Source organism: Pseudochaenichthys georgianus, chromosome 9 (genome assembly GCF_902827115.2).
Source record: "Pseudochaenichthys georgianus chromosome 9, fPseGeo1.2, whole genome shotgun sequence".
In the NCBI taxonomy this organism is placed as follows: Eukaryota; Metazoa; Chordata; class Actinopteri; order Perciformes; family Channichthyidae; genus Pseudochaenichthys; species Pseudochaenichthys georgianus.
In genome coordinates, this window is record NC_047511.1 from 45,790,626 (window position 1) to 45,807,496 (window position 16,871).

A 16,871-nucleotide genomic window follows, 5' to 3' on the forward strand; every position below is an offset into this window, starting at 1 on the left:
GAGAGAGAAAGATTATCTTTCCATCCCGTTTGAATTGTGCCACGAATTACACATATGATGTTTGTCAATTTAAAAGATAATTTTGCAAGTCAAAAAAATGAAAATGCGTCGTAAAACTGTGAAGTAACACTTTGTGTTAATCGCTCAATGACCTACATCTCCCGTCTCGCACCACACACACACACGCTGCGGACAGAGACCAATGTAATGTGTCCAGCTTAGAGGACGGCACGTCTTGGCTTTTTAAAAAAAATCAAAATGTGATTGTAATTCGTTGTCAACCTTACCACGGTACTTAGGAGACGTACTTTGTGTCTGAACAACGTTTTGTTCATGAGTTATTGATCCGTGAAATCTGAATCTGCCAATATTGTTCCAACGTTACTCAAGTGCTATTGAGCATCGTAGTTGGCAACAATAAAGGTATAAGAGCAATAAACTGTGCTAGAATGTGAAATTACGTATCCGCAACGAGCCAGCAGGTTGTTCTGGTGGACCTGACGCACATCCCCCGCTGTCTCACGGAGAGATACCGCAGAATAGATCATGGATGATTTTTTTGTTTTGTTTTATTTATTTTATGGTTTCTTATTTTATTTTTCGTTATTTTGTTTTATTAGAGATGGAATGACATGATAATACACACTCTTGTACAGTAGGTGGCGGTATGCAACTAAAAGCTGTTTGAGATCCGCCATTAAAAAAGAGAAGAAGAAGAAGTTAAGTTCCCAGCTCTTTCTAACCCGGGTCCACATGGCGTCTCGTCGCTACGGTTCTCTCTCTGTGTTCCCGATAAAGTGTGTGAGCGCCAGCACTACTGATCCATCATCTGTGTGTCTGGATAAACCTCCGAATGGACTCTGTGCTCTTTTTTCTGGAGCGTTTACCTCGGACTACAGGAGCTAGCTTAGCATGCTAGCTGGAAACACGTTAGCAACACTAGTCAGATTGAGAGTTTGATGGAGAGAGAAACGGTGTGTTTAACGGAGTTTGCAGGAAAAGGTGATCTAGTAAACATGAGTAAAGTCCAAATGCTGCTGTCGTTGAAGAAGCAGCGACTCACTGCTGCTGCTGAAGAAGAGATATTTGCTCTGTTTGAAAAAACGATAGCAGAGTACGAGGAGGAGCTGTTTCTTTCCAAAGAGGAGAACAAGAGACTCCAGAAGCTACTGGACGCTGTTTTACAGCCTCAGCTTCGGATACACAGAGCAGGTCTGTTCCCTTTACTCTTCATTAACACTTTAAACTATTCAGTAACATTTTATTATCACATTAATAACAGTTTAGACCCTTTATTGGCACTTGCTGCAGGTAGTAGATCCTGAAGTAAAAGTACAAACACCACACTGTGAAAATACTCCATTACAAGTTAAAGTACTGCATTCATATCTTATTTAAGTACAAGTATGTAAGTATTATTAGACAAATGTACTTTATTATAATAATTATAATATCCTCCTGGGACCCAGCCCATTGAAAATGTCCACTGTAGTCTGTTAATGTAGTCAGGGAAAATGGTTTGTATCGTCAGTTAGCTGAGATTATTCCCGTTAATCTGGTATAACACATTAATAGGTTCTTAAATATTAAAATGCCCTGAGACACAGTGTCGTGAAAAAAAAAGCCCTTGCTTTGGGGCTTAACAGGTTAGGAACAGAGTTGAGAGGAGCATTTCAGCTGAAGGGCCACATATTCAAAAGAAGCAAAGTTCCCATAAGATTAGGGCTGAACGATTAATCGATTTTAAATCGAAATCGCGATTCGAGATGATGCGATTATCAAATCGCAAAGCCTGCGATTTTTTTTTTCTTCTTCTTGTGTGTCAGTCATCCACACCAATCAGAAGTGCTGTGCTCCACATGTACCAGCCATTGTTAATCAATCAGAAGTAGCCCATGATAGAAGGTGATAGACAGATTGATCCAATCACCTGCCAAGTGCTTTTGAAAGTGCCTGCCCTTTTCCAAATGGCTTCCAATGGAGCTTTCCTAGATAGTTTGGTGAAACAAACCATCTGAGTCAGGTTAGTAATGCTCCATCACATGTTCTACATCTAAAAGGGTGAATCTTTAACTGAAGCTTGACTTTAAAGCAACCCAACGGAAGTTTCATGTAAGTTTAGTTCTTTCACTCGTAGCTCGGGCTGCGGGTGTGCAAGAGACGGGAGTATGTTAATACGACCATCCTAGCCGGAGTTATGGCCGCATTTTTACAATAAACTTCCGTTGGGTCGCTTAAAAATAAATATTGCAAATCGCAATATTTGTCAGAAAAATCGCAATTAGATTTTTTCCCAAAATCGTGCAGCCCTACATAAGATGTCTTCCTGCATTGAATGGAATCATTGAACAAAATGGCAACTCCACCCCCTTTCTTATGCATTCCTTCCTGACCCATAAAACTAAAGTTGGGAGGGGTTGATTCGATAAGAACAGCTGCACTGTTATTTTGTTCAATCCAAGTTTCTGTTAAAAACATAAAATCGAGATTGTGCTCAGTGATAAAATCATTGATTAAAAATGTTTTTCCTGCCAAAGACCTGACATTTAATAAAGCTAGTTTAAGTTTGTTAAACACACTATCAGTCAGGTTTTTTGTAACAAGCTGTGGCTGACATGGAATCACTGCTAATTTTGAACACACATCCTTATCAGGCTTCGGAGACTGCTAGGGGTGTAACGGTTCACAAACATTTCGGTTCGGTACGTACCTCGGTTTTTAGGTCACGGTTCGGTTCGGTACGTTTTCGGTACAGCAGAAAAAATCATCACAAAACATAACATATTTTTTTTTAATTATTATTAAACTATGAATAATGTATTCACTCAAATAAATACAAAATATAATAAAATAAACATTAAAGAGCCTGTGACACCATCCCAACAACTGTTGTGCAATGAAATATTGGGCTACTAGTAATCTCGAACCGTCAGTTTAAAAAAGAAAAAGCGATACCGTTTCGTTAAATATCAATAATTTCGAACATTGCGGGGAAATTCCTTCGCTCATTTTGAAGTTTTGGGGGAAGCCGGAAGTGACGTCAATGCGGGAACGCTTCGAGAGCCAAACACGGACAAAGTGTGTTGTGTCATGCGTAGAAATGGTGAATTACTGAGTTTAGGCACGTTAATAACGTTTTAATGAAGTTGACTACAGTATATTCATATTTGTCAGTGCTTTCATGTCAATTCGGCGACATAAACATAAATGATCGTGGTGAAGATGATGATTACATTAGGATTAAAAATCGGGAGTGAGGGCTGCTGAATTTCCTCCCGTCGGATGTGATATAAAAACAAATCGATTATTTTTGTGGTTATAAACTCAAGTGGATGAAACTACATTTATTAGTGCTTTCATGTCAATTCGGCGAACATATGATACATTAAATGATGAGTGAGGATGATGATTAAAAATCGTTTGTTTGAGCCGGTCTACATTTCCTGATGAGAAAACAAACCGATGCTTTTTGTAGTTGTATTACACCAACAACGTGGATTAAACGTGTGGTTTTTTACCACAATGTTGGGGAAATTAATGGATAAAATGCACGGATTATTATTATTATTCCCACTCCGATCGGGACACTAGGTCCACCGTTTCCCCGCAGCGAGGCTCCCCCCGTTGACAGTTTACGTGGGCTGGGTGCAGTGGCGGACTGGCCATCGGGACGAATCCCGATGGGCCGGTACCGAAGTGGGCCGGTCGGATAAGTAACTAGCACATCCCCCATAGGCGGCGCGTGAGGCTCAGGTTTGAGAAGGCTAAATAACTTCTTTTACCTGACGCTGCCCGCCTCCGGCGTCTATAGAAAAGAGATCCACTCAGTGTGCGGAGTTTAAATCTCTCAAGTCATATTACAGGATAAAGGAAATACAGTTTAAACTGCCGTATGCAGAGAAGACGCCGACGTGTCGCACTTATCATTCATATTACATCATCAATCAGATCATATAATATCATATATTTCCTTATCTGAGTCAGCTTCTCCAGCCTCATCTGGCCGTGCAACACTCACAGTGTCACAGACTGTATGCAGAAGTATTATTTAACACATTATGTTGACGAAACACTCGAGACAAATGTAATTAAAGTCAGATCCACTCATGTCTTAGACGTGAACGCGCTCTCAGCTGGAGAGAGAAACCCTGGCTTGATTTACCGAGTTGATAACCAGCGTCGTAGGACCGCTTAGCGAGATCTCGTTTGTTAGTTTGTTGTTGTTAGTTTGTTTGTTACTCAAACATATCCAGGGTCTGTTGAACTGGCTTCGTAGTACAGGGCACAGGTGGCTAGGAGCGCTAATGTCAAAGACACAGACATTATACATTATATTTGTATTTTACATCCCCCACTCCCCCCGTTGACAGCTTACTAGCGGTACCGAAGTGGGCCGGTCGAGAGTCCCGGGATGATTTGTAGTCCCATTCCACCACTGGCTACATGACCATATGATCGCCCATATTGACGCACCTCATTCCTAAACTTCTAACAGATACAACATAAACCGATCCTTCAGCCTCATATGAGCTCTCAGACACGTTCAACATTAACCTGCCATCGCTGTCTGAGCTTGCTGCTGTGTGCGCCGTCGTGCGTTTACATCTGACTGTATATATATAAAGGTTTACATGCAGATGCTGGGATCCTGGACGGTGCAGCTGGAGCGCTGTGCCCGCAATGACGTCACCCATCATTTGGCGGGACTTGAAGAATCCGCGAGAAGATCCAGAAAATTGTCAACATTGAAGGCAGATTAATGGTTATCAAAGTACAAATATCCAAAATCAGTTCAGTAATGGTTTTCAAGGGGACAATATGTACTCAAATTGATGGGTTTGGATGATGGGGGAAAACCGTGTCACAGGCTCTTTAAGGTGCAGCATTTCGATGAACTGAAATAATCTGTATTTTAACTTTACTGTACTAGTACTCACAAAACATAAACTATTAGTTTTGGGTTTTTAATTATTATTAAACTATGAATATTCACTCAAATAAATGTAAAATAAAATAAACATTAAGGTGCAGCTTTTCGATGAACTGAAATAATCTGTATTTGAAATGTACTGTACTAGTACCTAAGCAGCCAGTTAGACATAATGACTTGCTTGTCATTGTATTTTCATGTTTTTTTTAAAGAAAAATGTACTTGTCCACATTGCTTGCCGAAAGGGCAGATCAGCTGGCACTAGCAATGTCTCCTGCTGTGGAGAACACACCCACTTGCTAGGGACAGAGGTAGTAGCCGATACAGCCAGGTAGCGCTTTGCTAACATGGCAACATAAGGATATTTGCCGTTTGTAATAGCTTTGGCTCGGTCTGAAGTTTTTGCGAGTGGTGGAGGCTTAAATGCTAGTGGGAGTTGGGTTTGCACTTCAGTCTTTTGGTACCGGTGATATTCACGTTCGGGTGATGCCTTTTCAAATGAGTGCATGTGCAAGTTTGATGTATTGCCAGCCGCGTAACCAATTTTAGTTGAACAATGCCGACAAACAGCTTTGGTTCGATCCACCTGTCTTTGTTCGTCATCCTTGTACGTAACTGTGAAACCAAAATGTTCCCAAACCGGAGACTTCAATGATGCTGGAGGATTTTCGAGTTCAACTTTATCTGCGTTCGCCATTTCGACAGTTCCTCAAATTACTGACTACATATGAACGCATCCCTCTGACCAGCTCGTCCAATGAAATGACTTGGTCGCTCTGACGCGTTGAACACAATGGCAGCAAATTACTCTGAATGCTGCGACGCAGCACCTGAGATTACTTCCAAGAAGTTGTTCACGTTCTCAATTTTTTTACGTTTAACGTTATATTCGTTCGGTACACTTCGGTACACACGTGTACCGAACCGAAGGGCCCGTACCGAATAATTTCGGTACGGGTATGTGTACCGTTACACCCCTAGAGACCGCAGATGCTGTCTTGAAGGGGGGGAGGTGGTTGACGTAGGCACGGTGATGAAGACGGGGGAGATGGTGCGCTTCTCTTCTTCGGTGATTGCTCTGGGCGTCGTTGAGGGGCAAAGGACATGCTGCCAACCCTGTGTGTCGCCTTCATGTGGTCATCAAACTCCAGGAGGGAGGGTGAAAGGGTGAATGGAGAGTAGAGAGAGCTGGGGGATGAAGGAAGAGTATCCTCAAAGGTGATAGGGGGGTGAAGGGCGTTGGAGACTCCTCCATTTGTCTCATAGGTTTCCCATAATCAAGACATTCAAACAGGCGTGTGCAGTGATACTTCTTCAAGGTTTTCTGCACGATGTGTTGTGTCTTTCTCCTGTTTTGAATCCTCTTGTTGCTTGTCCTTGGCAGAGGGAACAGATTGACGAAGCAGGCAGTTGAATATGTTAGAGATAAACAATTTCACTCCTGACTTGTTCAGGCAAACTCCATCTGCCTTAAAAAGATGTCTGCAGTCCCAGAAAAAGTTACAATTGTCAATAGAATGGTCAGTACAGGCAGTTGAAAGCCATGTGTTCTGTTCAAACAATCTGCTAAATCTCTCCACTCCTCTTTTGACTGGCGGTAGAGGGCCACTGATGAACACCTCCGCATGTAGAGAGCCGACAGTTTCCAACAAACATTTAAAGTCTTCTTTAGTTTTCAGAAAAATAGGAAAATCAGCATAAAAAAGTAAGCAGAGGCAAGAGCAAGCAGAAAAGCATCTGCACTGTAAGAAAGCAGGAAGCATATTTTGGTAGCCATGCTGGTTAAGGGTGCATTGTATTCTGAATAAATCTCCAACAGTGAGACCAGCAAAGACCCCCCCCCCCCCCCCCACCCTCACACCTCCTCCTCCATGCTTCACGGTGGGAGCCACTCATGCAGAAACCATCCGCTCACCTTCTCTGCGTCTCACAAAGACATGGAGGTTGGAACCAAAAACCAAAAAAGTACAGATTTCCACTGTCTAATGTCCAATCGTTGTGTTTCTTGGCCCAAAACAATCCTCTTCTTCTTGTTGTTCATCCCTGGTAGTGGATCTTTGAAGCAATTGGACCACAAAGGCCTGATTCACGAAGTCTCCGCTGAACAGTGGATGTTAAGATTGTCTGCTCCTTGAGCTCTGTGATCGTTTGTCTTTGAGTTGAGTTGTTCTTGCCATAATATGGATTACAACAGTAGTCAAATAGGGCTCTCCACCGTGCACTAACCCTACCTCTGCACAACACAACTGATGGTCTCAAACACATTAAGAAGGCAAGTCATTCCACAAATGGACTCTTGACAAGGCTCACGTGTTAATTGAAAACCATTCCAGGTGTCTACCTCATGAAGCTGACTGAGAGAAGCCAAGAGTGAGCAAAGCTGTCATCAAGGCAAAAGGCGTCTACTTTGAAGAATCTAAAATAAAAATCATATTCTTGATTTTTTTTTTTAGCACTTTTTTGTTAACTAGATAATTCCATATGTTTTCTTTTATAGTTTTGATATCTTCAGTATTCATCTACAAAGTAGAAACAAATTAAAATAGACAAAAATTATTCAATGAGAAGGTGTGTCCAAACTTTTGACTGGTACGGTATATAAAAAACACACATTTTAATATTTAGCAGGTTCCCTCATCTATAATCATTTATACAAGAGCAACTTTGAACATGTACAGCAGGAAAATACAACATACAAAATAATCAAGAAACATCATAAATTAAACACTCACAGGGAACATTTTACAGCACCATCATTACTATGACATAAGAAGGTGCTGTAAAATGTTCTGATGATACTTGCATACTTTTACTTAAATAAGGTTTGAATGCAGGATTTTAATTTGTAACAGAGTATTTCCATTCTATAGGCGTAGTCTATCTGTGAACGATCCCAAATACAATGTATTGTCTACATTGCAGCTAGTGCTATGCCAGAAGAAAAACTTTTTCATTTCTAACTGGAAGTGGAAAGGGCCTGGGCTACATAAGGTGAATTGAGACAACACAAATACACAATAGGTGGGACTAAGAAAGATAATATGAAAGTATAAAAACAAAGGCATTAATTAGGGCTGCAAAATGTCTCCTTTTTTAATGGTGATTTGATTTTTAAATGCTAACACTTAACAGTTTTTTCTGACACTGCGTTTCCTGTTTCCTGCAGACGTCCAGCTGCTGGTGGTGGATAAAGAAGAGCCTCTCCCTGACCAGCAGGAGTGGAGCGCCAGTCTGGACCAGGAGGACCCAGAGTCCCCCCCATACATTAAGCAGGAACAGGAGGAACTCGGGATCAGTCAGGAGAGAGAGCAGCTTCAGAAGCTGGAGGAGGCTAATATCACCAAGTCCACTTTCACTCCTGACCCTGTGAAGAGTGAAGATAATAAAGAGAAACCTCAGTCCTCACAGCCTCATCAAATACCAATTGAACACATGAAAACAGAAGCTGATCGAGATGACTGTCGAGGACCAGAACCAGCCAGGAACTCAGATCCAGAGAGCAGTTTACAACCAAAGACTGAGGACAACACTGGAGACTGTTTTGAACCTTACATTGGAGACTCTTCTGAACCTGACACTGACGATAGTGCTGATTGGAAGGAGACCAGAGAACCTGCGTCAGGCTCAAACTCACTGAAAAATAGACAAGAATCTGTCAGTGATTTACAATGTAGTGCTGTAAAGAAACCATTTGGCTGCTCAGTGTGTAAGAAAACGTTTAAATATAGAAGCAATTTTCATAAACACATGACAGTTCACACAGGAAAGAAACCACACAGCTGCTCAGTCTGTAAGAAAGCTTTTTCACAGAATATACATTTAAAGGAACACATGAGAATCCACACAGGAGAGAAACCACACAACTGCTCAGTTTGTCAGATAGCTTTTTCACGGAGTGGAAGTTTAAAGGCACACATGAGAATCCACACAGGAGAGAAACCACACAGCTGCTCAGTCTGTAAGAAAGCTTTTTCAAATAAAAGCAATTTAAAGGATCACATGAGAATCCACACTGGTGAGAAACCATTCAGCTGCTCAGTCTGTGAGATAGCTTTTTCAAGGAGTGAAAGTTTAAAGGCACACATGAGAATCCACACAGGTGAGAAACAATTCAGCTGCTCAGTCTGTAAGAAAGCTTTTTCTAATGATAGAAATGTAAAGGCACACATGAGAATCCACACAGGTGAGAAACAATTCAGCTGCTCAGTCTGTAAGAAAGCTTTTTCACGGAGTGGAAGTTTAAAGGCACACATGAGAATCCACACAGGAGAGAAACCACACAGATGCTCAGTCTGTAAGAAAGCTTTTTTAAATAATAGAAATGTAAAGGAACATATGAGAGTCCACACAGGAGAGGAAATATAGAGCTGCAATGTTTGTGACAAAAGATTTAAATGGCGTAGTCATTTCAAAAGACACAAGTGTGTTGGTCGTCAGTCCTCACAGCTTAATGAAATTCAAACTGAGGATAACTGAGAGGCAGAGCCTCCAATCAAGAGCTCAGCTGAACACATGGAAACAAGCTGATGGATAGTGTAGTGGCAATTTCTTATGTTACCTTTATATGGTAAAACCAAATGCTTCTAAAAGCATTGTCTAACACGACTGTACCATTTTCCTGATATGTGCTGTTTTCTCTGCATACTCTAATGAGGGTTATTATTCCCAAGCGCTTCAAGGCCACAGAGCTGATTTGGCAGACTATGTTAAAACTACTCTTTTTCACACAAAGTTAGCTACGGCTCAAGGACACAGGTGTCTTACACAAAGTTTGAACTCCCATAACAATATGAGACATCCGTGTGAAAGCAGATTTCTGGCGTTCAACCTAGCCACACAAAACTCTGTCTGCTCGCCCTATCTTGTATATAAGCTTTGCTATTTTGTGACTATTGCGCACACTCCTGCAGACTATCCTATACTCTGTGAGACCTGTCCCTTTGAATATTCAAATAAATAACCAGAAAGACAACTCTGTTTGTTTCACCATTTATTGATTGATTGATTGATTGATATTCTGACTCGTGTGTCTCCACAGTATTGACTAGGTCTAAGATTTCCGTAACAACTTGGTGTTGTCGGCAGGATCTCTGCAAGTTCGATTGGGGACACCTATGGACGCTGGTGGTCGCTCCAGGATCCTCGGATTCTCCTCTACCTCGGCAGAAACCGTACGGGACGCGAGGACCAGCGCCGGGGTGGAACCGATTGACTTCACGAGATCCAACTAACTCAAAAGGCTTTCAATACTCTGTGAGATGTACAGTGTCTAAATTGTTTAAAGTTAAATGTAATTAAACTCCATGACATTTATGAGAGGGACTGCTCGAAAGTAGGATATTTGGTATATCCGTCGTAAAAGGTTTTACGATCAGTTTTTGGGTGATTTGTATCACATCACCGATGGGTGAAAAATAGTGTTTTGGTAACACGGGGTGTTTAGGTAACACTTAAAGACTTGTTAGGTTGTTAGGAAGCAAAGCAGAGTAGGGGGCTAGTACACCCCGAGAGTCCGATTGTGGATGTCATGCACGCAAAACATGGTGAAAACAGTCTAAATTAAATATCTGGACGGAAATGTTAGGATTTCCAAAGGGAGGTTCTTTGAGTAAAATAAAAATCAAGAACCTAAAGAATAAATTACAAGAACATGAAGATGGAATGAAGGGTAAAAATACAATTAAAGTAAAAGACTTAGAGGAGCTGGAGTTTAAAATACTGGGAGGATGAAGCAGAATGCCGTGAAAGGAGGCAGTTGGCCTCTGCAATAAAGAAAATATTAAGGTTGAAGATGAATGTGAAGAAAAGAAGGAAAATAAATTATTTCAAAAACCATGTAAACCCCAGATATCTCTGTATCCTTCCATTGCAGGCCTGAATGACCCTCTCCTCGACTCTGGGTATCCTTTCCCTCCCCCGGTGTACAACCCTGGCAATCCGGCTGGCCCACCTCAACCACCTCCCCCGCCACTACAAGCCCCAACCATGCAGTCAACAGACTCCCCGTCAACTCCAAGCTCGTCCACCTCCATCAGGCCCAAGTAGATGGGGACAACAGCGGAATAAACAAACCCGATGCCCTAGGGCAGTGGTTCCCAAACTTTTTGTGCCCAAGGCACACCAAAGGACAAGTAAAAATCTCAAGGCACACCTATTGTGCAAAATAGCCCTTATAACACGTGTTATCACTCATATCATGTAAAATATCTGTAAATGTGCATAATTATTTACCAAATAAAAAAATAAAAACTATATTACTCATGAAATATTTATTAACAAAATATTTCAGAAATTCATTTGAAACTTTATCAAATTAGGCTTCATCAAAGCAGCAACACACTCATTTAAACCAGACAGAGAACGCCAACTCCAGAGATGGGGTCATTACTACAAAAATGTAATATATTACATATTACTTTTAAAAAAAAAGTAATATATTACACTACTTCGTTACTATCTACATAAAGTAACTCACCGAGCACGTGCGAACTGCGCATGCGTGAGTGGCAATAACTTTCCTTACCAGCAGGCGGCGGTAGTGTGTATTTGTCATTCAAACCAGGCAATAACCGGAAGACAGAGAAGAAGAACAGACTCCGTGATATAAACAAAAAAACATGTGTTCTTTGCAGGTGCTTGTTGAGGTTTGACGTGGTGTTTCCAGCAGTGGATAACAGCTTCTGGCCTGGACACAGTTTGCACCTCACCGTCACATTCCTGTCTATTCTTCGGACGAACTCAAAAATAATGGGCATACCCCCACCCCTCGAAAGTTATCGCTGACTCAGCCATGTTTATGCAGCACTGCATGTGGAGATGTGGACGCGCAAGTCGCGCAGATTACGTACATATAAACCTACAAAGTACTGATTTAGTAAATTAAAAAATAATTATTTTTGTGTAGTTGTATATTGCAATAATAACGTATGGTTGTCACAAAATCCCACGGCACACCCGGACTTGACTCACGGCACACCAGTGTGCCACGGCACACCGTTTGGGAACCACTGCCCTAGGGGACCAAGCAGTTTTTTGGGGGACACACCTCAGTAATGCCTTCCTCAACGGACTCACAGCCACAGCACAAGCCACGCAGAATGCTGGCCGCTCACAATACCGAGGGAGAGGCAGAGGAGGTTTTCCGAGGCAGAGGACTAGAAGCAAGACCTTCAAACGACGAAAGATGTTTCAAGTGTGGCAGCGTTGAACATTGGATCTGGGACTGCCCACAGAACACTGGCAGAGGGGGACAGCAAGGACGGGGCCATTCACAATCAGACTGACCTACACTAGATGGGGAGGAAGGGGCCCAATCGATCGAAACGGAAATTCAGCCAGCATCATCTAACCAGGGAAGTGACACACACACACACACACACACACACACACACACACACACACACACACACACACACACACACACACACACACACACACACACACACACACACACACACACACACACACACACACACACACACACACACACACACACACACACACACACACACACACACACACACACACACACACACACACACACACACACACACACACACACACACACATATATCATGCAGGCTATTGAGAAATTGGAAGATTTAGAGAAAATGTCTGTAGTTGAAAATGGTACATTTTTGAAATATGACACTGAAACAGCATTTAAGAAATTTCCCACATTGACTTTAGCTATCATGGGTGTTAATGTTACATTTCTGGTTGATTCTGGGTCTACCCACTCTGTGGTAAAAAGGGCAGATTTGCCTGATTGCAAATTTAGTGGTAGATGTATTCACTCAATAGGAGCGGCTGGGGTAACTGTGAAGGAGAAGTTTTTTGTCCCACTTCAGTGTAAAGATAACGGTGATGACAGTCATCCATTTCCCACATCAGTCAAACAGTTTTCTTTTATCATCTGTCTGCCCAATACATTTACTGGGCAGAGATCTGATTCTCCAGTTCGGCTTAAACCTCATTTCCACTAAGTCCGACGGCCATCTCCATTGATGGTTCAAAACCCCACATTTAATGATAAAGAACTGTTGAATGTGTACCAATGGCTGCTGACATATCCTGATTCTCAGGCGTTGTTGCGTTTGACTGATCAACGTGTTTTTCCACCTGCTGTGTTCATGGAGACGTCTCATTTGCATTGTACTGCTAACGTGGTTGATGAACCATGTAAATACTATGAGGAGAGTTTTCTGCTGGAATGTTTGAATGATGAGCTCATGCTTAAATCTATGTATTGGAATTGGCTGCATAGCGCTATTTCTGTTACACTCACACCCATACAAGCTGTATCAAATCCCAGGGGCGGTCCCAAACATTTCACTAGCCAGGGGCCCCACTGATAGATGGAGAGATTTGGGTCCAATCGTTAAAGACTGGGAATGTAGTACTGATTGGACTAGCACAGACGACCCATTGATTAAGTATTCCTCATCACATGATGTGTTTAAGTACAGCATTGACTGCCCAGTTCATGTACTGCATTCTCTGATTCTCACAGGCAATGATGACTATGTTAACCCCGTTCCTGGCCCATCTGGCCCGGAGTTCTCATTCTTCAGTCATATTTCTGAGCTCCCTGGTGCGCTAAAAACAGTGCCTCAAACACTGTGGGCAGCTCACAAATATGATGTAGGTTTGATTCGCTCTGCGGAGCCTGTAGTTATCACTCCTAAGTCCATGTTCCGTCCAAATCAACCCCAGTACTGTTGCGAGGTGAGGGTTTTTACAACCCAACTCCTCACCGCGTGTTGTTTTGACGAGTCCTGCTTGAAATCATAACAGGGAAGGAATTAGAAGACACCAGGATACCAGTTAAACAATAATCCGTTTTAATTAAACAAAGTAGTAATAATAATGCAATACGATATAATATAATACATTACTTATACAATTCAAAGAATCATATAAGCAACGTGTGGAGTACTCCCGCCCTTATTCACGCACTGCGGACATCCTATCGTCTTGTCAGCGCATGAAGAGAGAGCGAACCACCAGAAAAACATTTCCCTAATACAAAAGAAGGGGTGGCGTTTCATTGGGGAGATACCAAAACGCTATCTCACAGGGAAATCAGCGCCTGGCAGCTTTGAAAGCCACAGGTGTTGGGAAGGCACCTCATTAAAACTCAAGGAAAATGTCCCTCCCCAGTTGTAAAACCTATCGATGGTTTAACCCAGAAAACATTATCAGGGAAATCTTTACACTCCAAACAGAAATCACCTTTAATTCTGCATCTTCCTTCTTCACAAATAGCTTAAAACACTCTTTTGATAAACAGGTAAAAAGTCAAAGAAAAAACTATTGTGCTCATCTATTTCTAAGAAAAAGGGAACATTGTTTCAGAAATCTATAAAAAACCTCTCTATATTGGAGAGGAAAAATGTACCTTTTGTTCCTTCAACTATTAACACACAGGAATGTATAAACTCACACATATACTTATTCAAGATACATAGATTTCCTTAAAACCTGGCCTGCCAGAGATCTCAAACAGAATTTCCTCTCCCCACACCCACTCACCCTGTGTTGCATACCTCTACATCCCCCACTGCAATAAAACTTATTTACAGCCCTTTGTCTCTCGCCATTTTAGTCCTCACATTTATGAAAGGATAAAAACAGAGAAATCACTATAAAACACAAACACAGGTATTGCTTGAACAGTATTCACTTAACTGCTACTATTTGATAATTACCAGGGAACTCAACAGACCTCTTTTAATGTCTGGAAATTGCAACAAGACTTTCTGCCCTTTTACATGTATCACACTTCTTTGGTAAAATATCTCACATCAATTTCCACAGTACCCATTGAAACGTGAAGCTGTTGATGGCATTCGGCCAGTGTTTACCTCTCTGCTTAAACAAGGGGTCATTATTCCGTGTAACGATTCCCCGGTACTCACTCCAGTGTTTCCTGTCAAAAAGATCAGAGACAAACCTCCTGACGAGTGGAGATTTGTCCAGGATTTACGAGCTGTAAATGCAGCTGTGCATGCATGCGCACCGCTCGTTCCAAATCCTCATCTGATTCTTTCCCAAGTTCCAGCCTCTGCAGCATTTTTTACTGTCATCGACCTCTCAAATACATTTTTCAGTGTCCCTGTACACAAAGACAGCCAATTCTGGTTTGCATTTGAATATGATGGTAAACCTTACACATTCACACGTTTGTGTCAAGGCTACTGTGAATCTCCTACTGTGTACAACCAGGCATTGTGTACAAGTTTGGCCTCTCTACAAGTTTCTAAAGGCACCGCACTCATACAGTATGTTGATGATCTTATGATTTGCGCGCCCACAGCTGAACAATGTGAAACTGACACTATTGCTTTGTTAATGCACCTCACAGCCGAGGGCCACAAGGCCAGTTTGTCAAAACTCCAATATGTACAAAGAACAGTTACATTTTTGGGTCATGTCATTTCAGGACGGGGGAAAACGCTTTCAGATAAGCGTATTGCATCATTGGCTGTCACTAAGCGACAGATGATGTCATTTTTGGGTATGTGTTCATACTGCAGGTCATTCATTCCAAACTATTCTCCAATCGAATTGCCACTCCGTACTATCACGCACGTCACTGGTTTGAAACCTACAGATCACCTCATATGGACACCGGAAGCCGAGGAAGGCTTCATTAACATGAAGCTGGCTCTCCAATCCCCACCGACGCTAGGTCTACCTGATCACACTAAACCTTTCACTCAGGCAGTGGATGAACGACATGGGTGTATGACCTCAGTTCTCCTTCAAGATCATGGAGGAAAACAGAGGCCTGTTGCCTATTTCTCCTCCAAGCTAGATCCTGTAGCTGCTGGCCTGCCTAAATGTCTCCGTGCAGTTGCTGCAGCTGAGAAAGCGCTCAACTCCTCACGTGACATTGTGGGATATGCACCTTTGACCCCGTTAGTTCCACATGCTGTTTCTCTCATCCTCTGTGAACAGAGAACATCACACCTCTCTGCCTGTTGGACATGCCTAATGTTTATGTCAAGCGATGTAATACTCTGAACCCAGCGTCTCTCATGCCTTTGCCTGAAGACGGTGACAACTGTGTTGCCGAACTTCTCATTGTGTGCACTCCTAGACCGGACTTAAAAGACGTTCCTCTGACCAACGCTGACCTCATTTTGTATGTTGATGGGTCTGCCTCTCGCGACCAGGGGGGCACTAATCGGGTGGGTTTTTCTGTTGTTTCAGATTCTGCTGTACTCCGTTCCGGCCCACTCCCATGCCACCTCTCAGCACAAGCAGCAGAGCTCATCGCACTAACTGAAGCCTGCACATTTGCAGAAGGTAAAACTGTGACTATCTTCACTGACTCACGTTATGCTTTCGGGGTAGTACACGATTTTGGGGCTATTTGGAAGTGTAGACAATTTCTGAAATCTGATGGCAAACCACTACTTAACCATGTACTGGTTGCAGGCTTACTAGACGCCATTCTGCTCCCATCTGAAGTTGCAGTCTGTAAATGTGCCGCACACGCAAGCAGTACAGACCAAGTTTCCCTAGGAAATGCGTCTGCTGACTCGGCCGCAAAGGCAGCTGCTCTGATTCCTCTCGCACCTCACGCACACTCATTTGTTAAAATCCCTGTCTCCTCCTTCACTGACAAAATGTCATCACTGACTTCCATGCAGCAGCTAGCTACACCAGTTGAGAAGGCTCAGTGGAAGGCTGCTGGGGCTGTTTTTGACCCAACCTCCAGCATCTGGGTTGGTCCAAATTCCAATCCATGTCTCCCAAGACATTTCTTCCCTCATTTTGCTAAGTTGACACATGGGTTGGATCATGTGTCAAAAGGAGGGATGTTAGATGCTATCAATCAGGAGTGGTTCACAAGAGGGTTCACAGTAACAGCTCAAAAGCACTGTGAAGCATGCCTAATTTGCATTACGCAAAATTCTGGTTGACCAGTAAA

At 42.4% G+C, this 16,871-nt stretch overlaps 1 protein-coding gene across 1 annotated transcript; it reads left to right on the forward strand.

The window, feature by feature from the left end:
• Window positions 1-719: 719 nt before the first annotated feature.
• LOC139434516 (zinc finger protein 391-like) lies at window positions 720-9,878 on the forward strand. The gene is made up of 2 exons (XM_071204461.1): window positions 720-1,212; window positions 8,097-9,878. The coding sequence occupies exons 1-2, from the start codon at window positions 960-962 to the stop codon at window positions 9,293-9,295; spliced, it is 1,452 nt and encodes a 483-aa protein (XP_071060562.1). The 5' UTR covers window positions 720-959; the 3' UTR covers window positions 9,296-9,878.
• Window positions 9,879-16,871: the final 6,993 nt, after the last annotated feature.